The 24737-nt window shown below is 38.9% G+C and overlaps 1 protein-coding gene across 4 annotated transcripts; it reads left to right on the forward strand.

Moving 5' to 3' along the window:
- The first annotated feature begins 299 nt into the window (after positions 1 to 299).
- Positions 300 to 23638, forward strand: Morf4l1 (mortality factor 4 like 1). 4 transcript variants are annotated; one of them, XM_041646655.1, is made up of 13 exons: positions 302 to 447; positions 5110 to 5156; positions 8042 to 8109; positions 11305 to 11421; positions 12539 to 12625; positions 14418 to 14498; positions 17522 to 17547; positions 17956 to 18044; positions 18755 to 18856; positions 20204 to 20292; positions 20929 to 21101; positions 21664 to 21748; positions 22903 to 23638. In XM_041646655.1, exons 1-13 carry the CDS (start codon positions 408 to 410, stop codon positions 22985 to 22987), a joined length of 1089 nt encoding a protein of 362 aa, XP_041502589.1. In that variant the 5' UTR covers positions 302 to 407; the 3' UTR covers positions 22988 to 23638. The 4 variants fall into 4 exon arrangements, with proteins under 4 accessions (XP_041502590.1, XP_041502589.1, XP_041502592.1 ...); XM_041646656.1 differs by lacking the exon at positions 14418 to 14498 and having other exon boundaries at positions 300 to 447; XM_041646657.1 differs by lacking the exon at positions 11305 to 11421 and having other exon boundaries at positions 307 to 447.
- Positions 23639 to 24737: the final 1099 nt, after the last annotated feature.

A 24737-nucleotide genomic window follows, 5' to 3' on the forward strand; every position in this document is an offset into this window, starting at 1 on the left:
CCTTTCCACCGACAGAAAACCAAATGTGGGTTTTAACAATCCTCTGGGGGATCGCGATCCTCGGGGGACTAGGGCCAGCGGGGGTGGGGGGTGGGGGTGGGGAGGGAAGGCGTCTCCCTTCCCCTCCCCCACCCGACTTCGCGTCCGTTGGGGGCCGAACTACCAATCCCGGCGTGCCTCGGGGGCGGCACGGGCGCAGGCTTGCGTGCGCGGCGGGCAGCCGTTGGCTGAGGCGGCGGCGGCGAGGGTCGCGGCGCTGTGAGGTCAGGCGGCTCTGGCAAATCGCGCCCAGGATGTAGAGCTGGCTGTTCCCGACGGCGCTCCTGACGCGAAGTTGGGTGGGGTAGAGAGTAGGGGGCGGTAGTCGGGGGTGGTGGGAGAAGGAGGAGGCGGCGAATCACTTATAAATGGCGCCCAAGCAGGACCCGAAGCCCAAATTCCAGGAGGGTGAGTGTGCCGCTTTGGGTCGAGGCAGCTAACGGCGCCGGGGAGGGAGGCTGAGTCGGGGCGGCTGAGGTTTGGGGGGTCGGGGGCGGCGGGGCTCGCGGCCTGGGGCCACTGCGGGCTGTGCTTTGTGAAGGGAAGGCGCACTGCGCAGGGCGGACTCGGCGCGCCGGGCGGCGGCCGGGCTTTGTGGCACAGCCAGGGCCGCGGGAGTCCCGTGCGCGGGGCCAGACCTCGGCGCTTGTTTGTTTGTCTCTGAGCAGGGAAGGCTATTGTGGGGAGGCGGCCGGCGGGCGAGCCATGGCGACGGTTAGGAAGTGATGTGGCGTGGGGGAGGGGAGCAGCGGCAGCCCGTGTTGTTGTCGTCCCCCCCTCCGCCCCGGGCTGCCGCGCTGCCCCGCGCCGCTTGCACCACCGTGGGCTGGAGGGGCGAGGCTGCTGCCCCCCCCCCCCCAATCCCGGGGCTCTCTCGGCTATTTCGGGGAACCCTGCCGCCGGAGGACGGGGAGTGGGCTTTGCGCCCCGCGGCGGGAGAAGTGCGTTTGTAAAATGGCCGCGCCAAGATGGCCGCGCCATCATGGCTGCCGGCGTCTCGCAGCTTCTTGGTGCGGCTTCGGGCCGTGCAGCGCCCCCTGGCACCGAGACCTCGCGCAGGCCGAGGCCTGCGTTTGCCTCCGAGTGATGGGTGGGGACGGAAAAACCGTAAGCCGCCCGAGCGGGTGGCTAGGCTTGCTGTGCCCTGAAGGCATCGTTTTGCTGTGTCCTGGGTGCTCTCCTACGCAGTTGCTCGGGAAAACAATTTCCGTTCTCCCGCAGGGAGTGTCCGGCGAGAGGTCCTTGGCCTCGTCGCCGTCTTTAAACCCAGAAGTTGCTTGACTGGTTGCAGTAGTAGTCTGTTAATGGCGATTTGAAAGCTAATGTTTATTAATTGGCTTTGATCGAGAACATTGTTGCAGTTTAACGGTCCTTTCAGGGGGAAGCGGTTACTCAGTTCTCGTAACTCAATTACCGAGGTGTTTAATAGCGCACTAAAGGAAGTAAAACTGTAAGCGTTGAGGAACGTTTTAAACCTTTTATTGTCATGGCCGTTTGTGCTTGTTGCGTACATTCCCAGCTCAGACGCCTGCCTAACTTGTTTTAGGGTTGTTTAACCATTAAGGTGCTAGACATTAAAAAGACACAACAACTTAACGGTATTCCAAGGGTTTTTGATGAGGACTCTAAGTACTTTGTTCCCACTTTGAGAAATTGTGGCCCTTCGTTGTTTTGCTAGGTGTTTTCTAGAAAGTTTTTTTTTGTTTTTGAGGCAAGTCTTGATATGCACCCCTGGCTGTTATATTGATCCTCCTGCTTCGGTCTTCAGTGTGCCTCAGCTAAATCTTGTTTACCGTATCTTGTAAGTTCCCTTAATGTTATCTAGAATTCGATACCTAAAGTAGTTTGAGGGCTGGAGTCATAGCTTTGTCGCCCGGTGCTTCCTGAGGCAAACACGAGGACTTTTTGCATTTTTAAAAAAGAACGCCGTTAGTCCAAGCACTCTGGAGGCAGAGGCAGTTAGATCTCTGAGTTCAAGGTTTTCCTTGTCTACTTTGAGAGTTCCAAGACAGCCAGGGCTAAAGGAGAAGTTGATAAAGTAAGGAGATGAATGAAGGCAAACCAGAAAGAGGTGTTGGTGTAATTGGAGAAGAATAGGAACAACAAAGACTTGGGTTATGAAAGCTGTGTAAATCCCTGCCTTTACCATTACATCTGAGCTGCCGTTTCCAGGTGTAACTGGTTGTGACACACACCCAAAATTCCAGCGTTAGAGAGTAGGATGGCACTGTCCAGAGAAAAAATACAAGCTAAACTATATAACCATCTTTTTAAAATTATGTATAAAAGACTATATAAGATGTTCTGTCCCCACCTTGACTGTTATTTTTGGTTTTTCGAGACGGTTTCTCTGTAGCTTTGGAACCTTCCCTGGAAATCCCTCTGTCTTGAACTCACAGAGATCCGTCTGCTTCTGCCTGAACAAGTGCTGGGATTAAAGGCGTGCTTTACCACCGCCCAGCTACCATCTTGACCCTGATTCCAGGGGCTCACATGACGGAGATAGAGAACTGTCTCCCACAAGTTGTCTTGAGACCTCCACATGTACAGTGTCTTGTGTGCATATAACTACTCCCCTCCCCACAATAAGTAATAAAAATTCAGAGAACATCTTGGAAGGAAAATATTTAGTGTTGATATTATTTTGAAATCTTGATAGAATTGTGATAGTGAAAGGTGGTGACTACATTGTGTGTGTGTGTGTGTGTGTGCGCGCGCGGGTGTGCAATGTTTTATGTGTATTGAGTGTCTTGCATGCATGCACTATGTATGGGCCTGGTACCCTCAGAAGCCAGAAGGCCTTGGATTCTCAGAACTGGAGTTGTGAACCGCTGTGTGTGGGTGCTGGGAATTGAACTATTTCTGTCTCATGGAGGGCCGTTTAACTACAAGCTAGTAAGAAGACAGCCTCTGGGCAGGATCATTGTAGTTTGAGGCTAGAGTGGATCTAAGGATGAAGAACTATGTAGTTAGAATTTGTCGGTTATTGAATTTTTCTGTTCACTAATTAGCCTGATTTACACTAGCTAAATGCGTTTATTTTTTGAGTCAGAGTCTTTAGTGCAGTTTTTCAGCTATATATTTATATTTACATAAATATATGCATATATTTGGATTCATAGAGCCATAGTATAGTTTTTAGCTGAAGCAGCCAATTTTTAAAAGTATATTATTTCAGAGTAGCTTAAAGGGTACTTGGAATGAAATTAGTAATCACAGATCTGATCTTACTGCTTCTGTTTAAGAGCAGAATGTTTTACCCATTTATTTAGATTTTACCCCTGGACTGTTAGATCAATTTTCCATCTTTATTCAAGGCTGGCCATAGGTCTAGTAATGCTTTTAACAGTTAAGTAGTAGGAGTTTTTAGGGATACCTTGATGTCAAGGGTTGCTGGATCTTACTTTGGAAGTCTAACAATGGAGGTCTCTGAAGTTCAGAAGTAATAATAATTTCAAAAAGCAATCCAGAGATAAAGATGTACGTAGCTCAGTTGGGAAAGTGCTTATAGCATGCACAAAGCCTTGGGCTCATTAGATATGATAGTAAACTTGGAATCCCAGGAGGTGGACAGATCAGCACTGTTTCCCTTCTACTTGTTGTACATGTTCATTCTAAGTTCCATGGGTATTGAACTATGTATATATTACTACACTTTTGCATGCTTGTTTCTGCTGTCTGGATCCTCCTTTCTCTGTGAACCCTCCCAAGAAGCTGGCTCTCTTAGCTGCTTAAGAAAAGTACAATATAAGTACAGAAAAAGACAAAAACATTTCTTAACCTATGTGTCCCTTATTAGTAGAAATGCTTGGCACACAGCAAATACGCCACATTTAAGAGAAAGGGTCTCACCATGTAGCTTTGACTGGCCTATGTAGGTGTATTGGCCTTGAACTCAAGAATACTGGGATTAAAGATGTGTACCACCATGCCAGGCTTATAATTTATGTATATATACATATATACTATATGTACACATACATACATATATATTTAAGAAAAGATCTCATTACAGATGTTGTGAGTGACCATGTGGTTGCTGGGAATTGAATTCAGGACCTTCTGAAGAGCAGGCAGTGCTTTTAACCTCTGAGCCATCTCTTCCAGTCCATATACATACATACATATATATTTAAAAAAACATTTTTTTCCAGCATAGGACTATTAAGATACAATTTTATAAACACATAACTGACCCTCTTGAATACGTCAGTCACCTTGGAATGTGTTGAAAGCAAGTTGACTGAAAATAATGTGTGTGATAAACTTCCACTATCATTATGTGAAGTCAAGAGTCCAGAAATCACCACCCAATTTGTTTGATAAGCACAGATGTCTTAAAGTCTTAACTCTACCCAGATTTTATTTGGATTTGCCAGTGCCAATGGTAGAGTCAACATTGGGAGTAAATTCCCAGGGCTAGGATTGTTCTGTGGGTTTTTTTTTTTTTCATTGAAATAGCCTAGCTTCCAGAATACTAAGGAATGAACAAACATAGGTAGGATAACTTAGAAAAAATTCATCTTATGTATTTGGTCAGGAGTTTTAATGTGTAATACTCAGTAAAAGGAAGCAGAAATCAGTCAAGTGACTAAATTTAGAGAAAACACTTTAAAAATTCTATTCCCAAGTAGTGGTGCACACCTTTAATCCCAGCATTTGGGAGGCAGAAGTAGGCAGATCTCTGTGAGTTTGAGGCCAGCCTGGTCTACAAGAGCTAGTTCGAGGACATGCTCCAAAGCTACAAAGAAATCCTGTCTCAAAAACCCCAAATAAATAAATAAATGAATAAATAATTCTATTTCCAGATTAGAACAGGTGAACTAGCCAAACTTTATCCCATAGGTGATTTGATAATTTTAATAGAAATTTAAGTTTGAACCTTGTTGACCCTGGATACTAAAGATATGGTAAAGTTTGTTCTGAAGTGTTCATGAATAGTTTTACCTGTTTTTCCTGATTTTGCTGGGACTTTTATAATCAAGTGTAGTGGTTCTTGAAGTCACATCTTTCAGTATGGCAAATGACTCAAAATTAACCTGACTCTTTTCCTCCCCCCTCTTTCTACAGGCGAGCGAGTGCTGTGCTTTCATGGGCCCCTTCTCTATGAAGCAAAGGTATGGAACCTGCTTTCTTTTGAGAAGGTAGCCAAAATGTTAGGTAGATTCGACTTTATAATATCAAATTATATATAGTACTTTCTTGCTGGAGATGTAAAGATTTCATTTTTGCATAGGTTCATAAATCTTTCTCATTTTGAGTTTGTTACTGCTTGCTTGCTGGTGGATGGAGAAAGTTCCCTTTCTAAACTAACTCAGTAAAGACCTATTGGTTGGAAATAGCATTAAAGTGATAGATGAAGGTTGTTTGGTTGTAACAAATAGCATTTTATGATAAATACCGCAGCAGGAAACAGCACCAGAGCTGCACGGTGTGTACTTGCAAGCATTTGCACGTCGTTGTGTAAAACCTTGTGAGCATTGAGATCAGAGGACAACCTTGAGTGCCAGTCTCTTCTTGATGTCCCTGAGACAGTCTCTTCTATCTAACTTTAGATTTCCTGGGATTCTTTTCTTCTTCACCTTCCATCTCATTGTAGGAGCACCAGTATCATATGGGTTCTGGGGTCATGAGTTGTCCTGCTTGCATGGCAAGCACTGTTATTCACTGAGCCTTTTACTCAGCTTTAACAATTGATATTTAACTTCCCTCTGTGTGTTTCTCTTTGTGTTTGCTGGTTATGAGACTAGAGTTCTTACTAGCTCAGGCTGGCTTTGAACTAACAGTAAGCCTCCTTCCTTACCCTTTTATGCTGAGGTCTCAAACAGATGTGACCCACCACCATTCTCTGGTTGTCGTATATATTTAACTGCTATTAGTTAATTTGAATGGTAAAATTTGAACCCTGAAAGAACAAGGGTTTTTCTTTTTTCATTATGATTTTAAATTTAGATGCCTGGTGGTGCTACATTTTATCCTAGCAGTTGGTAGGCATAGGCAGGTGGATCTCTGAGTTTGAGGCCAGCCTGGTCTGTAGAGCAAGTTCCAGAACAGCCATGGCTATATGCAGAAACTCTATCACAAAAAAACCAAAAGGAAGAAGAAAAAAACTAGCCAGTGATAACAGCAGAATACATTTATTTTTATTTTAATTAAAAATATTTACAGTGCTCAGGATTTAACACAGCATACATATGTTTGGAAGAGAGCTACCACTGCAGTTACATCCCCATGCCTGGACAGTCTACTTTATAGTCTAAAATTATTTTTATTATTTTATTTCTAATGACTTTTGGCAGAATTGAGTTTGGGGTATCATTCTGGTGCTCATCCCAGGGATTTAAATATTCTAGCTATGTTCCCTATCACTGAGATATATCCAGCCCAGCATAGAAAATTAAAAGTTGTCCCATCCTCTTTAACACTGCTGGGGCTCAAAATGGGGGCCTTTTGTTTGCTAGAAAAGTGCTGTATCAGTAAACTCCATCCCTAGCCCTTTACTTTTTGAAACAGGATCTTGCCGTATAGCTCAGATTGTCCTTAGCTTCAGTCCATAGCTTGTCTAGTCTCCAAATCTTATTCTGACTGCTTGAGGACTGGGATTACAGACACTTGTTATTTTTGAAGATGTTTCTTTTGAGACAGATGCTGGGGTGATCTTAAACTCACAGAGAGGAACTGCCTCTACCTCCTCAGTGCTAGAACTAAAAATGTGTCTGGACAGGCATTTAAGAATTGAACACAAAGGCTGCTGGCTAGTTACATGGTAGAATACTTGCCTACCATAATTAAAGCCCTGAACTCGATCTCAGTGCTACTCCCACCAAGAAAAAAAGAAACACTGTATACTGGGTGACACAGGCCTATGAACCAGGCAGGCTAGTTGGGAAATCAAGACAGAAGGATTACTCGGGATACGGAGTTCAGGGATGGCCCTAGTGAAACTCTGTCTCACAAAGTAGTAAACAAGACGGGACAAAGCCTAGAAATACTTTCCATGAGTAAGATGCTGGTTTAAGTACCTAGTACAGAAAACCAACAAAAGTGCAGCAACACACACTCATACACACTATACACATGTATAAAAAGCATAATGATTCAAAGTGATTTCTGTGTAAATTTCTGTTAAGTTTATATTTGTACCAGCCAGTTCTGACTAAAAATGATGTTCACAGCTCATGTTTTGAATGTATAGCTGTTTGTTTGTAACTAAATCCTTTTGGTTTTGATCTTGTATGTTTTTCATTGTTGTATGAACTTTTGGCAAACATCTGAACTGGTTTTTCTCTAGCGCATAATATTCTGGTGAACAATTTCTTAAATAATGATTAGAGTAAATTATTGTTTGGTTGACTAGTGAAATCAAAAAAGTCTTGTCATGGGGACTTTTCTCTAATAGTTTGTTTTGTGTGGTTACTTTTAAGAATGCTCTTTAATTTTTTTGTTTTGTTTTGTTTTTCAAGACGGTTTCTCTGTAGCTTTGGAGCCTGTCCTGGAACTAGCTCTTGTAGACCAGGCTGGCCTCGAACTCAGAGATCCTCCTGCCTCTGCCTCCTTGTGCTCAGATTAAAGGCATGCGCCACCACCGCCCGGCTAATTATGCTCTTAAACCTAATAAAAAAAATCAGCATGCTGTCTTTTTTTTAATAGACTGATGAGATTGTATTTTTGAAATAAATGTAGTTCTTAGCTAGAGTTTAAAAAACTCTTAAGAATAGCTTTCATTTCTTGAACTTGGGTAGCAGACCTAGATTGTTGATTTATAGTGACCTCCTTTCAGTGCTGTTTGTTAGTTTTGTGTTTATTTTTAAATTGAAGTTTTGTAACTTTATAGAAAAGGATTCTCAGCACTAGAGTTATAGAATCAAACTGCCCAACAACTCTGTCCTTGAAAGTTTTCTAATTAAAGTTTTATAGTACTAAATAAAAAGCACATCTGTCTTTAGGATGCAAATTTGATAAGATTATGTGTATACCAAAGACTTTGTCTTTTTTATTTCAGTGTGTAAAGGTTGCCATAAAGGACAAACAAGTGAAATACTTTATCCATTACAGTGGTTGGAACAAAAAGTGAGTATTAGACCCTTAAAAGCATTTTGTCTACTGTTATAATGTATATATCAAAGCAAGAGTGAGCCATCTTCAGTATGATGAAACTATACTAGGGAGAACTCGACCAGATTATATGTACTTGATGTTTGGGAATTTTTCTTATATTATTTTATAGTGCCCAGTGGTTACACTTGACCAACTATTCTAGTTGAATTACGAGTGGTTGGTCAGCATACTTTTTTATGGCGTGTTTTAGGATGGCCTGAATATTTTTGGCCTGAGCACAGGCCAAATGACTTAATAGTTCTTATTCAAGCAGTTAAACTCAAAACTAGTTATAGAACAGGAGAAAGGAGGAAAAATATGAAATGACAGTTTATAAATCCATTTTGTGAAATTCTGAAACATGTTAACTAAGTAGTTTCATGTGGCTTAGCATAGAAAACTCTAGAATTTAATTTTCTAGTGGTCATTGCAGCTTTCTCAGTAGTGTTTTCTTTGAGACCCAAACAACAGCACCAATAAATTATTTAAGCCCTTTTGTTGCCTGTAATTGCGTTATTATTTTTAATAGGGGAATTTGTTTCGTCTTTTCGAGACAGGATTTCTCTGTGTAGCCTTGCCTTGACTGTTTAGTAGACTGGACTAGCCTTGAATTCAAAGAGATCCACCTGCCTCTGCTTCCTAAGTGCTGGGATTAAAGGTCTGTGCCATCACACCTGGTTTAACAGGGGAAGTTTTCGGTTATTTTTATTATTGATCTTTTGTACTTCAGGAATGTCATTGCAAAGGGTCAGCCATTTAGGAATTACTTTTTGATACCTTTTAATGCTTAATGCTTTGTTTCACTTGACCCAGAGTCTGGTTCTTCTTTAAATGGGAACAATGCTGTGATATGGGTACTTTAATGTAGAGGGAGGGTTTTCTTTTTCTTCTGTTAAGTTTGCTAACCCCATAATTTTGGTCTAACTTTATATAATTCTTTGAAATATCCAAAAGACTAGCCAGTTAATTCAGTTTGTTACAAACAGAAACAAATTTAGGTGAAAAATATCAAACTTGTAATTATTCCTTTAGTATAATTGTAGAAAGGTTACAATACAAAATACATGAAAGCATATTCTGATAATTGAATAAAGTATTTTTAATAATGATCAGTAGGTACTGTCAATATTTCAGAATTATCCCAGTCTTGTATTTAAGAAATTGGAAACTAGGTGAGCTGGCGCATAGCTTTAATTTCAACACTCAGGCAGAGGCAGGCTGGTCACTAACAGGCCAGCCAGAACTACGTAGTGATGAGAACTTGTCTCAAAGTAATAATAATAATAATAAGGAATAAGTTTAAGTTGGTTGTAGTATCTAGAAAACAGACTTTTATGTTTTAGATTTCTACAGTATCCATGTTTAAAAACAGAACTGAAAACTGAATTTCATCTTTAGTTTATGAGGTTTATATTTTACATGTTAATATTTTGCTAATGTCCAGATAAAATGTGTAATAGACGCTTTCCTACAGGAAGTAGTATGTCTTCTTTATGCATATTAGGGATGGGAAAGTTAAAAGTCCATATAGACTATGAAAGGAAAGCACAAGACATTCATGGAGTGACCTACTTCCCCTTCCCTAGCATACTTTAACTTAGAATTTACTTCAGTAGCTGTGCATTTGGCTTTTATGCTTCAGTCTTCTTGTATATCAGATATTTTGTGTAAAATCAGATATAGGTCAATATCTGTATGTTAGGTTATTTTTGAAAATCAAAGCCTCAGGTTTTCTGGTTTTACTTTTTCAAAAAGTAGTTTTTCCTTTGTTGGATTGTACTTCATGACAGAAATAAGTGATGGTTTTATTTAAATCTTGTTTTCTTGGGAAAATAGGGGAGTGGTGATAGTAGTAGACATTACAGGTTTTATTTGTTTTGTTTTTTTTTGAGACAGTGTTTTTCTGTAGCTTTGGAGTCTGTCCTGGAACTAGCTCATGTAGACCAGGCTAACCTCGAACTCAGAGATCTGCCTGCCTCTGCTCCCCGAGTGCTGGAATCAAAGGTTTGTGCCACCACCGCCCAGTGACATTACAGGTTTTTATGAGGAAAATTAAGATATAGGTGTCTTACAGAGTTGACTTGCTAAACATGCCCATGTTAGCCTTTAGGAAGTATTTAGAAATGAGTTTTCATTTTCCTTTTCTGAAACTGGATCATGTTTTGTAGTTTTGGCTATCCTGGAAGTTGCAGTAATCTTTTGGCCTCCTGAATGCTGAGATTACAGGCTTAATCTCATGTGTAGTTGTAGAGAAACTTAAAACCATTTGAGAGGGATGTTTTTAAAATGCCTGTCAAGTATATTATGTGTGTATTCAATTTTGTCTGTGGATTTGACTTTGGGGATTAGTCACAACTACTTTGAAAAATACTGAAAGTTACACGCTTGATGTATACTTAAAAATTCTAGCGGCTCTCAGTTATTAGTCTACTAGTAGAGATTCCTCAGAGCGAAGATGGTTGTCCATTTTGTTTTTCTCAGTTTCAGCAAGGATTTTCATCTCTTTGGTAATAAGCTGTTGGAGTGATTTGGTAATTGGTTATTCAGTGTGCTAATTTAGATGTGGTTTGTATCTGAAGGGGAGGGAATTTCTGAGGTTTTAAAGCAGTTAAAGGCAGCTTTAAGGAGTATAGGGATATGGATTTTTTTTTTTTTAGAGAGCTTTATGGATAGGGATGTAGTTTCAATGGTAGAGCTCTCTTGCCAGCATGCATGGAGCCCTCGCTCAGTCTCCAGTACCTCCCATTCCTCCCGACACACCCCAAAAGAAAAGGCAATCTGTAGGATACTTATTTAGAGACAAGGTTTTTCTTACTATGTATCCCTGGCTGGTCTGGAGCTTGGTATGTAGACCATCAGGCCTGGAACTCAGATCTACCTGCACTGGGATTAAAGGTGTGCACCACTATGCCCTACTGTAGGACACCTTCTAAAACATTGGTATAACAAAATTCCAATTTCAAACTGGATTTCTCTTAGATACTTGTTTAAATACACTTTTCAAAAATCACAGTAGATACTAAGATATTTCTAAATTTTCAAAAATCTTACTGGAATTTGTTGACACAGACATTAGACTATTCCATTTGTAAATGAATCTTGATAAAGCTTAAGCTAAATTCTGCACATAGTTACTGAGATTACTTTGTACTATGCTGTCTGTATCAGAAGTGCTGTGAGGCCCAGGCGCTCTGAAAAATCTTTGAAGACACGTGAGGATATTGTAGCCCTTTTTCCTGTTCCTGAAGGAGCTCCCTCAGTACACCACCCCCTTCTGACCTCTAGGTAAATGCATGTTTTAAAGTTTTCTTTAGGAAATCATGTTGAGGAATGTTTTTTATTTATTAATTTTCCTTTTGGCTATACTCCATAAGAGGTCAGAGGTGGGAAATCATTAAATAAAAGATTGCCTCAAGAATACACCTGATTGTGTCACTAATGGAGCTCCATCAGCAGGAGAAAGACTTAATTTTATTCAAAAGTTAGTTTGCTCAAAAAGTTCAACATTCCACAATAAAGTTTTGTTTTCCCATATACACCAATAAAAAGCTTGTTTTGTGAGAAACCGGATACCTGAGATTTTAGAAAGCTTTTTTTAATCACCTAGGAAATTGGAATGCTTACATTTAGTAGATAAATGTGAACAGTGAGTTATCTGAAGAAAAAAAAAACATTGTAAGCCTTTAATGTACAAACTTAATCTAGTCACCTAGGTGGTAAGTATTGGTAGACTGTCGTGTGCTCCTGGTGCACTTTTAGCATTTATGAGCTGTGGACCTTAACATAGTACTGTAATTCTGAAAAGCTAATGGCTTAGTGACTTATTCTTTGACCATTAACAAATTTGAATAATCCACATACATAGTTTATATTTGGAATGCTGCTTCTTACTAGAACACACTTTGCTTAGATTTTTCTTTTAGTTGGGAATAGATTTGCATTGCCAGCTTAATCAGATTATTTCATAAAAAGCTGAACATGGTTTGTGCATGCCTGTAGTTAGAGAATTTGGGATACTGAGGCAGGAGGATTACCATGAATTCAAGGCCAACTTGAAATTCATTTTTTAAAAAGTGAAAACAAAAAACCCTAGGGCTGACAAGATGGTTCATTGGGTAAAAAGTACTTGCCTTCAAGGGTGAAGAACCAAGTTGTAGTTCTAGGACCTATACAGTGAAAGAACAGACTCCTAAAAGTTCTTTTCTGACACCCTCACACACACATCCTATAACATACACTTGTACACACACATATACAAATAAATAGATGTTAAAAAAATTAGAACACATTATTTCAAGGGAATTCCAAAATTTTGCTGTTTAGATCTTTAAAAGTTAATTGGAAGAGAACCTAAACTATATTTAAAATGTATTTCAGTGTTTTTTTAACTTGTCTTTTTCAGTTGGGATGAATGGGTTCCAGAAAGCAGAGTACTCAAATATGTGGACACCAATTTGCAAAAACAGCGAGAGCTTCAAAAGGCCAATCAGTAAGTTTGTTTTGGGAAATAAATTTTGATATTTTTAGACATGGAATGAGCAGAATTAGATCATGTTGACACCTTCCTCTACTTTTAGTAAAATGATTCTTGATACTTGTTAGTTCCTGTGTTAAAGCTTGATTTCAAGTAACTACATATTTTCTGGGTAAAAGTAATATCCTGTCATTTCTGAGTCTGTCTTTAGAATTTAGTAGAAAAACTAGTTTTATGCCTTTAATCCCAACACTTGGGAAACAGTAGCAGGCAGGTCTCTGTGAGTTTGAGACCAGCCTGATCTATAGAACGAGTTCCAGGACAGACTTCAAAGTCACAGAGAAACCCTGTCTTGAAAAACAAAAAACCAAACAAAGACAAAAAAATTAATTCTGAAAAACAAAGTTTTGGAATTGTAGGTGCAAACTTTTAATATCTTGTTTAACATCTTCTTGGAGGCTATGGAAGTTAACTGATGGGAAAATGAAAAGGAAGAGATATTCCCATTATATTTATTCTGAAAATAGGTTGTGGGAAAAGGACCCAGAAAAATTATCTGTAAGTAGTTATTACATTTGAATTTTACAACTAAAATATTTAAAAAATTAAAACTAATTATATGGAGTCAAATTAAAAGAAAACTTCGGGACTGTTAGTGAATTCCTCAACCAGGCACAACACTGGAATTTTCAATTTCCGAGACCATATGCTAATTTGTACTACATTGATTTTAATTTTAGTAACAAAATTTTTGTTTTGCCTCTTGTTATTTACGTGGGCATGGGTATGCCATGACGAGATTGTGGAGGTTGGGGTCAGTTCTTCTGTCATGTGGGGTCCAGGTACTGAACTCAAATCAGTGGGTTTGGTAACACCTACCTTTTACCTCTTGGGCTAGCCTTCTGGCTATGTTTAGTTTCTTCAATCTTTTGATTTCTGTAGACTTTAAGTGTTATTTTTGGTTTTATTTTTTTATATATGAGTGTTTTGCCTTTTATGTGTGTATGCATATTATATGTATAATATATATTACATATATATGTATCACGTGTGCTTGATGTGTGAGGAGGCCTGAAGAGGGAGTAAGATTTCCTGGAGTTATGGATGGTTGTGGGCCATCTTGCAGCTTCTGGGAATCAAACCCAGGTCTTCTGCAAGAGCAAGAAGTACTCCCCCTAAGCCATCTTTCCCAGACCTGATTTATGGTTTTGAGCAGCCACGTGGGTGCTGAGAATTGGACCCAGGTACTCTTTGATCTCTCCAGCCCCAATTTCAGGCTTTCTGTGTGTCTTACTCATTTTATTTTAGTTTTTTAATAAAATGAATCTGTACAACATAGATATTTTGGAACACTGGTGGTTCACTTATACTAACAGATAAGTTGTGTTTTATTTTTTTTTTTAAGATTTATTTCTTTGTTTTATATATAATTTTCTGCCTGCATGTATGCCTGCAGGCCAAAAGAGGGCACCAGCTCTCATTAGATGGCTATGATCCACCATATAGTTAGTTGCTGGGAATTGAACTCAGCACCTCTGGAAGAGCAGCCAATTCTATTAACAGCTGAGCTATCTCTCCAGCCCTCAGATAAGCTTTTTAAATTTTTCTGAGTCAGGGTCTCACTGTATAAGCCCTTGCTGGCCCCGACCTCACAAGGATCCACCTGCTTCTGTCTCCAGAGTGCTGGGATTAAAGATGTGTGCCATTATACGTCTGACTGGAAAATTCAGTTTAAATATAGATTATAGATGGAATCAAGTAGGCACAGTTTGCTGTTTCTCATTACTTTCTGACATTGCTTTTGAAGGGAACAATATGCAGAGGGCAAGATGAGAGGGGCTGCTCCAGGAAAGAAGACATCTGGTCTGCAGCAGAAAAATGTTGAAGTGTAAGATGTTCTTTGTTAATAGTGCCTTATAAATGTAATTCAAATTTACAATTGATTTATGATACTAATGGGTATTTTGTTTCTAATGGGTATCAGGTTGTAAAAGTAATTTAAAATGCACATTAGTTACTTGATTTTCCTTAGCCTCCTCCCTTGCACTAAAATATGTGCAACATTAAAATAGATTGAGTGTGCACTTCAGCAACAATAATTGCTCTTTCAGCCCTCAAGTTTGAAGTTACACGTATACACATACAGGTTAGAAAAGTAGTTTTGAATTGTCAGGGAGTCACATTTTGAGATAATTATTTTGGCAAATGTTACTTTCAGTAGTGCTAAATATAAAATGAGAATAAAGGGGAAAAAGTATAATTTGTAAACTCTGGATTGCAAGGCTTCTTGGCAGCTAGCCCATAGTTTTAAAGTCATTTACTCGGACTGTGTCCCTAAAAGGTTATGTACCTGAAGCGACTGTAGAAATAATGACCTTATACATGGTCTTAAAGATTATAACTATTATCTGAAGGGTAAGTAACCAAGGCCTTTGTTTGTTGTTCTGTTTTTGTTTTTTCGAGATAGTTTCTCTCTGTATCAGTCCTGACTGTCCTGGGACATGCTTTGAGGACCAGACTGGCCTCAAACTCACTGAGATCATTTACCTCTGCTTCCCGAGTGCTAAGATTAAAAGTGTATGCCACCACTGCCGGCTCATAACCAAGGCTTATTAAGAAGTAGAAAAACATTTCCTTATATCAGGAAGGAGACTTCTAAAAGGAGTTGGCTATTATAGTGCTTTGGACTAGAGATTTCATACATGTGTATAATGTATTTGATCTATCCACCCCCCTTTCCAAGAGGGCTCTTGTCATGTCCATGTCCTTTTTAAAACTAATGAGTGTAGTTACTGCTAGCTTTATGTTCATGGGTGTAGGTAGGGCTGTTCACTGGAGCATGGACCACCTACCATACATACCTTTAAAGAAAAATTACTTGCTTTTCCCCAGCACCCATAAACTGTCAGTAGCTCCTCATGAGTTAGAATGTTGGCTTGTGCAAGTAACTCCAGCTAATATGAGTTTGAGTGCAACAGGTTATGTTGTATCTAGAAGACAGCATGTCACAGAAGAAAACACTCTTTCCCTATCCTCCTGCTTTATACTTATTCTTACATCCTCTTATGCTCTGTTCCCTGAAATTGAGTGGAGGAAGGTGGAACGATACAGATGTCCCAGTTATGGATGAGCATTCATAGTCATGTTCTGAGCACTTTGCTAAGTTATAAGTCTGCAGAAGGAGCTTCTCTGGCCAAGGTTGAGAGCAGCACTAATCTTTGAGTAGAATTATCTACAAGGTAGTTTGATAACAGCCATCTAGCAAAACAATAATAGACTTCTTTGTAGAACCTCTGACTCCTGTAGACTCGCTAGCATGGGCTTTTGACCATGTCACAAAACCAGACATGAATTCCCTCCTATTGAACAGTCTTCAAATCCAATCAGAAAATTATTTCTCCTAACAGTCATCACTGTTGTACTCCGGCAGATTTTTGGAAACAATAGTGTTCATCCATGCAGGGTAGAACACTGTCTTTCAAATATGATTTTTGAGGCAGAGTCTTACTATATAGATCTGGCTGTACTGAAATTGGATATGTAGATTAGGCTGGCCTCAAATTCACAGAGATCTGCCTGCCTCTCTGCCTCCTGAGTGCTGGGATTGAAGGGGGGTAGGTACACCAGCATGCCTAGCCTTTTTTTTTTTTAAAGCTTACATATATATTTTTTAACTCTATTAATAAATGTAGTGGGTTTCCATTAAATTTTAGTTTGAGTTCTTGTATCCTGCTTCCCTTGTAGGTTCTTTTTCTTACTTTGTTGTTGTTTTAAAGGATTCATTTTTTTTAAGTGTTGTGTTTGAGTGTTTTGCCTGCATTTATGTCTGTGTATCACATGGTTGGATGCCTGGCACCCATAAAGGTCAGAAGGGATTTCCTAGAGTTGGAATTAACAGACATGTTAGCCATCATGTGGGAGCTGACTTTAGAACCCATATTCTCTGGAAAAGCAGCTAGTGTTCTTAATAACTGAGACAAGTCTCCAGCCTCCTAAAATAGAATTTTTAGCAGTTCATATTTTGACTATATGTAGTTTTAGAATTAGAATGCAGGCAGAACACAAGCAATTTATTTTATGAATCCTTCTGTACACTTTGAGGAGCTAACTTGCATGTGTCTAAAGTATAAGATCTGTTTTTTGTTGTTGTTCCTGTGAATCATTGGCATGCGTGTACAAGTAAAGTTTTTGATTGAATGGGACTTGGAAATACTATCTCCCAGGTCTTTCCAATTATAAACCTTCAACCTTTTGAAGTAAAGGAAAACTTAGGTTGGCCAGATTTTTTTGTTTGTTTTGTCTTTTTGGTTTTTTGAGACAGGGTTTCTCTATGGCTTTGGAGCCTGTCCTGGAACTAGCTCTGTAGACCAGGCTGGTCTCGAACTCACAGAGATCCGCCTGCCTCTGCCTCCCAAGTGCTGGGATTAAAGGCGTGCGCCACCATCGCCCGGCTTGTTGTTTTTTTTTTTTTAAAAGAGTTTCATACTTAAAAGATCTGCCCGCCTCTGCCTCCCCAGTGTTGGGATTAAAGGTATGAACCACCATACCCAGCCTTTTTTGTTGTTAAATTTTTATGATTTTTAAGCTGATGTGTATGTGTTGGGTGTTTCAAAGTGCAGGTTCCCACAGAGGCCAGATGGATCTCTGAGTTTGAGGATAGCTTGGTCTACATAGTGAGTTCCAAGACGGCTAGAACTCCATAATGAAATCTTGTCTCAAATAATAATAATAATAATAATAATAATAATAATAATAATAATAATAATAAATAAAAAACTACAACCAAGGTAAATATTTTGGGAAGCAAACATATAGTCATAGACAATTTTGGTGGGCATTTTCTCTGAATTTACTTACATAAGAACTGGAACAGTTTTTCTAGGAGTAATTTTTATTTTCTTCTCTTTACAGGAAAACAAAGAAGAACAAGCAGAAAAGTAAGAGTATAAACTTTCTTAATTGATGTATTCTTATATCAGTGAGCTTGTGAGTTCACTGGTTTAAACTGACATTTAATAAATATGTGGTTTATTGACCTCAAATAGAGGTCTTTCAGCAGTGTTGTATAGATAAGTGATTCTCATCTTTCGGTCTCCTTAAGATGTTGTTTTCACCCACTTGCTTTAATTTAGTCTTAATGATTTTCCTAGTAAACTAGCATTTTAAATACATGACATTACTAAGTCCTTCTGAAATGATGTGATAAGTTTTTTTGGTAGAAACATTCTTTAGCTTGGATTTATGAAACATCTGTAATGGGGAAAATGAGAACTTAAGATATTCTTTACCAGGAAGAATTTTAGTTAAAACCAATACCATCCCTACCTCCCATACACATTTTGTAGCACCTGGAAATGGAGATGGTGGCAGTACCAGTGAGACACCTCAGCCTCCTAGGAAGAAGAGAGCCCGGGTAGATCCTACAGTTGAAAATGTGAGTTTTCTATTTTATTTTTTTCTGGCAGCTTAGTCTAAAAACTGATGATCCTTTTCCTCTACTTTCCCTTCCCCTGTGGTTAAGATGGGATTTTGCTGTATGGCTTTGGCTAGCTTTGGGACTTCAGAGCCTCATGCCTCAGATTTGAATTGCTGGGGTTACTGAAATATGCTACCAAAGTATGTAGGCAGGTCCTGGGTCTAGAAGTAACTAAAAAGTGTCTTTAACGGTAGCCATGTTAGTTGCACATGGTGGTGCAAGCCTTTAATCCCAGCCCTTGGGAGGCAGAGACAGGCAGATTTTTGTTCTTGAGGTCAACCTGGTCTATGTAGTGAGTTCCAGGACTGCTAGAGCTGCGTAGTAAGTCCATGTCTCGAGAGTTAAAGATTGAGGATAGGAAGAAAAGGAAAGAAAGCCATGTTTTGCAGTAATCATTTGGTAATCAACAGTAAATATGAAGGTGTTAAGTTGTATCAGTTCAGGATACTTCATTTTTCATAAGAGGAGAAAATGCAGGAAGGGCCATTATGACTCAAGAATATATTCTATTCTACTGGCTTTATGATTTCATGTATTGGTTTTTTTTAGTGACAGTTCCTTCTTTATGAGTGACTACCTCAAGGAATTGGTGTATGCCTGGTGTCTGAAGGTCAAGAGAAGTTAATTAAGCAAGGAAAGTTAGTAATACCCTCTGTTTTTCTATTTAGGAAGAAACATTCATGAACAGAGTGGAAGTTAAAGTAAAGATTCCGGAAGAGCTGAAACCATGGCTTGTTGATGACTGGGACTTGATCACCAGACAAAAGCAGGTAACTTGAGAATGATACGGGTTGTAGTTATGTGTATTTGACAAAAAGAAAAAAAAGCTTAAAGGTTTTTTGCAGGGAGGGGTTGTTTTTTGTCTCTTTTTGAGACAGGGTTTCTCTATGTAACAGCCCTGGCTATCTTTGAATTCACTTTGTAGACCAGGTTGGCCTCGACCTCATTGAGATCTACCTGCCTCTGCCTCCCAAGTGTGGGGATTACAAGTGTGCCCATTCAGCAAATACTTGAAGTTATATGATTGAAATATTTTAATATAATTTTATGAATTTTCTTTTTTTTGCCTCTATGTCTACATGGCATGGCCTGTGTGCAGTGCCTGTGGAGGTCAGAAGAGGGCACTGTATCTCCTGGAACTGGAGTCCCTGATGGCGAGACACCATCTAGGGTGCTGGGAATTGAACCTAGGTCCCCTGATGCTCTTAATTGCTGAGCCATCTCTCCAGTTTTTAAAAACTCTATTAGTTTATGATGATTAAGAAAGACGGAGGTTGCAGGAGCAACCTCTTCTAGAAAGCTAATAGGCAGAGACAGGCATTTCAATCTTAGTGTTGCTGACAATGGAGCATTTATTTATACATGTTCTGATAATAGAGTATACTAGAAAGTATATAGCTTTACTGGCAATTGATCCTGAATGTAAAATAAGGTCCTAGGTTTAGTTACCCATTTGTAGGATGTTGTATAATTTTCTCCCCAAGAAGACACAGACAAATTGACCATGTTAGATAGAATGGATCCCAACAGCTGGCCAGCTTGGCAAACCAGTGAAGTTTTGGGGTTTATAGAGCATGAATGATGGGTTGTGTACAGAAATGTTAGTAGCAATTAAAAAGTAGGTATGCCAAGCCCATTCTTTGGTTTTTTGAGACAGGGTTTCACTGTGGCTTTGGAGCCTGTCCTAGCTCTTGTAGACCAGGATGGCCTCCAACTCACAGAGATCTGCCTGCCTCTGCCTCCCGAGTGCTGGGATTAAAGGCGTGTGCCACCACTGCCCAGCTTGAAAAGCCCACTCTTTAAATGAACCATTGTAGGTGGGGACTACTTGTTCATTCCTTGCCACCCAGACCCAAAATAATCACATAAAAACTATATTAATTACAATAATCCTTGGCCAGTTAGCTCAGACTTCTTGTTAACTAATTGTTACATCTTAAATTAACCCATTTCTATTATTTTGTGTTTTACCACTAGGCTTGTGGTTTACCGGTAAGGTTCTGAGCGTCTTGTCTCCTGTGGTTAGTTGGTGGTGTCTCTCTAACTCCGCCTTCTTTTCTGCTTAACATTGTGGGAAGGAATGTAATAAACAGTGTGTTCACATTTTTTTTCCCTAGCTTTTTTATCTTCCTGCTAAGAAGAATGTGGATTCCATTTTGGAGGATTATGCAAATTATAAGAAATCTCGAGGAAATACAGATAATAAGTAAGAATAAACCCTTTTGACTATGCACAAAGTACTTATGTACTGTTTAGATATAATTGAAACTATACTGTAGGTACTTACAGTCATTAAATTTTTTGCTACTTTGAAAGCATAAATACTTTCTTATTTTGGCAGTACTGTAGTTTTCCAAGTTCCTTATTACATAATTTGAAATTGGTTTTACTAGTTTAAAATGAGTTGCAAGAAGCGGGGCCCCTTGTTTGTCCCGGGCGCCCAGATAGCTTACACCCTAAATAACCACACAAAACTGTATTAATTTAAACACTGCTTGGCCATTAGCTCTACTTTCTTATTGGCTAACTCTTACATAATAGTTTAACCCATTTCTATCAATCTGTGTATCACCACAAGGTCATGGCCTACCAGAAAAGTTTCAGCACATCTACCTCCGGCTGAGTCTCTCTGACTGCTTTCTTCCTCCCAGAATTCAGTTCTGTCTTCTCCGCCTACCTAAGTTCTGCCCTATCAGCTAGGCTAAGGCAGTTTATTCATTAATGAAAGCAACACACAAACAGAAGGAACTCCTACACCAAAAATGTCTTCGCTATAGTTTAACATTTATGTCCTCTCCTGAAAGGAAATATTTTGAAAGTAATGATTTTGTTATTTTATCAGGGAGTATGCCGTCAATGAGGTTGTAGCAGGGATAAAGGAGTACTTCAATGTAATGCTGGGCACTCAGCTGCTCTACAAATTTGAGAGACCACAGTATGCTGAGATTCTTGCAGATCATCCTGATGCACCCATGTCCCAGGTGTATGGAGCGCCACACTTACTGAGATTATTTGGTAAGAAGACTTTAAGAAACATGGCTTTATTTCCCCCCCCCCCCTTTAGGCCTTTAATAATTTGATTTAAATTTTGGTCTTTACTAAATGACTGAGAGGTAAAATAACAAAACATAACTTTCAGTTTGAATTTTTCTTTAAAATTTTATTTAAAAAAGTTTAAATAGCAAATTTTTTTTGAAAAAGAATTTTGATAAATTATTAGCAAGACTGGATGGAGCTCAATGCATAAAATACAGGTGTGAGGGAACTCCCCCCTCCCCCAACAAACCCACATAAAAAGCTGAGTATTATAGTGTGGACACTTTTGGAGAGATGGATGTGTCTTGGGTTCTCACTGACTTCCCTGACTTACTTAGTGAACCCCAGTCCAGTGGGTGGTATTTCTTGCTGTCCTTAGCTTGTAGGACACGGTCACACACGCACACGCACCTATGCTTACACATAAAATCATTTAGGTTTATGAAATCTGTGACAGCTCATTTACTTCTTACATAGTTAACATGTATGGTTACAGTGCTGCCTTTGAATATAACTTTAACTCAATTCTTTTGTTAAATAGTGCGAATTGGAGCAATGTTGGCCTATACACCTCTAGATGAGAAAAGCCTTGCTTTATTACTGAACTATCTACATGATTTCCTCAAGTAAGTTTAATTGAAATCAAACAGTTGGAATGGTTACTTAAAATTAATGTATGAAAAGAGATATTGACATAATCACTAAAAATAAGTAGTTTATTTTTACAGATGTCAGTAAGGCACTAGAACAATATAAACAGCTTATATAGGAATTACACAGATGATGGAGAGCAGCCACGTAGGTGATGTATGGGAAATGATGGAGTGATTAAATCTCCAAGCTATTAAGACAGTGAAAATATCATAGGTTAATTTTGTAGATTTACAGTCACATACATGTATTAGAGAGTAGAAAGATAAACTGTTAAGGGGATAAATAATGAGAAATAGCAATAATGTCAATGTTAGGCTGATGTCTTACACCTGTCAAAATTGAGTTTGAAGAATTTTTTTTAAAGTTTGAGGCCAGAATGATCTATATTGAGACCTGTCTCGAATAATGTCATATAATACAAATATAAGTTAACAGTAAACATCTTTTTGTCATGGTTAAGTTTAAGAGATTGAAGAAATGGGAAGAGGCAGTCTAGCTTATAATGTTGGATGGCATTATAGGGAAGAACTTAAAACCAAGCAGATTTTGAAAATGATAGGTTGCTCTAAATACTGAATTGAAGAAGAAATCAGCTGTAGTGGCAGGTGGTGTTCTGATTCTTGTTTGGAGAACAACATTGAATTTGAAGAAGACTGGACTTTTCATAATATTGGTCGTAGTTACTGTGGATTACTTTTTGGACTTGGGAAAGGTTAGAGTTTATTATTTATAGCCCTTTTTCTAACAGTGGTGAATATTTTCTCCAGACTCCCAATTTCTTTGATAATACAGAAATGCACTCCTATTTCACATCCTTTATGTCAGGTGTGGGCGTGAAATGTGTTTGTAGACTTCCATGTGTGGAATTGAACAGTCTGGAAAAAGCTAAAGAAAACAAGTATTATTGTTTTAAGGGTAGTGCTGCTGTATAACAGGATAGCTGTTTTGCAGATCCCATAGGTTATTCCTTGTGTAGAAGAGAGTAACTTGTCAATAATGCATCTTTGTCTGTTTTCTAACTGGTTTGAATTGCAGTCATGTGGTCAGTGATCTATGTGTCACTATATAGTTAGTATCAATATAACTTTTGCCATTTTTACAGTGAGTTAACGTTTTTCTTTTTTAGGTACCTGGCAAAGAATTCTGCAACCTTGTTCAGTGCCAGTGATTATGAAGTGGCTCCTCCTGAGTACCATCGGAAAGCTGTGTGAGGGGCGTGCCCTCTCCCGCTTGTGCTTGGATCTCTGTAAACAGTTTGGTTCTTAGTCCTTCTCTTGTACAAATGATGTACTTTGAAGACGCGTTAGTGTATAACAGAATTGATGTTTGTTTTCTGTTTGATTTTAAACAGAGAAAATAAAAGGAGTCACTGCTCCTTTTTCCTTTCTTTTTTTCATTTCAAAGTTTCTACCAGTGTATTCAGTGATGGACAGCAGAGGGACATGCTGTAGAGTGTTTTATTGCTTAGTTGATAAAGCTGCTTTTGAATGCTGGTGGTTCTGTTCCTTTGACACTACGCACTTTTATATGTGTTAATGCTCTATGACAAAATGCTCTGATTCCTAGTGCCAAAGGTTCACTTCAGTGTATATAACTGAACACTCATCCATCTGTGCTTTTTTTTTTTTAAATGGTGCCTAAAGAGCCCATCCTTTGCAAGTCATCCATGTTGTTCCTTAGGCATTTTATCTTTGCTTAATTGTTAAAGAATGGTGGCTTGTTTCATGGTTTTTGTATTTGTGTCTAATGCACGTTTTAACATGATAGACGCAATGCATCGTGTAGCTACAGTTTTATGGAAAAGTCAATCTTGTAGGAGTTCTTTTTCAGATCTTCAATAAATTTTTTTCTTTAAATTTCAAGAGATTGCGTGACTGCGTTATCAAAACTTGGCATATTGTATATTTGTGATTAGATACTGTTTTCTCAGGAGATTGTTGTTTGTGGAATGGAAGACTTACTTGGATGTGGAGTAAATAAACTATTAGTGGTAGAAAATTGTTATCTAAAAGGCTAGATGTGGACAGCACATGATAGTACCTTCTGTTACTCAGATTCTTGGAAATTTTTGAGCAGTTGGCATTTTTAGTTGTGTGAAAATTGCTTTCAGTTAGTGATTGTTTATATTTAAGGAGTTTCTTTGAGAAATGAGCTAAAATCAGCATAAAATGCAGTTCATTGGGATATTAGTTAGTAAAGGGCAACAATGTTATCTTTGAGGTGCCAGAGTGATTTAGGCAATACTGGGAATTGTTCAGATGGCAAGATCTAGAGGAGTACAGGGAAGAGAGATTGAGTGAGAGTATGTGTTGAAGCATTATGTATTCATGGTCCCTTGATCTGCATTTGATTAGATGTTTAAAGATTTGCTTGTGGGGTGGGAGATAGTTCACTGTTGATTACCTATTGAGGTCTTGGGTTTAATCCATAGCACAAAGTGGGGACTAAAACTACCTGTTTCTTTGCTCCATGCAAGATGATAAGGGTAGTGAGTTTTTGTTTCTGGTTTTTTCTGTATTCCAATGCCTGTTATTGTTTGCAATTGCAGTAGAGTTTTTGTGAGGCAGGGAGAACTTGACACATTGCACATGTGGATGCACCTTGCACATGCGTTCTGGGGGTTGAACACAGGTTAGGTCTTTTCCTAATGATCCCTGGCCCCAGTAGTGTACTGTATTTTTACTCAGTCAAGATGGTTTTCAGGAGTCATTTAATTTATGCAACCTTATACCTAAGTTAGACTGAAGTTTTCTATAACAGCAGCTATACTGAAGCCTTTTTTTGTTTTTTGACATTTATTTTACTGTCTTAAAAGTATAGCCAGGTATGATAATAAACACTTATAACCCCGGTGTTTGGAAGTCGAAGGAAGAGCACAAGTTTTGGCCCATCCTGATCTAACTCCGTACAATAAAAGACCTTTTATTTGTTTTTCGAGATAGGGTTTCTCTGGGTAGCCCT

This window comes from Microtus oregoni, unplaced genomic scaffold (assembly GCF_018167655.1).
Source record: "Microtus oregoni isolate MIOR12 unplaced genomic scaffold, Mior012 000139F_ref0000186, whole genome shotgun sequence".
NCBI classification, from domain to species: Eukaryota; Metazoa; Chordata; class Mammalia; order Rodentia; family Cricetidae; genus Microtus; species Microtus oregoni.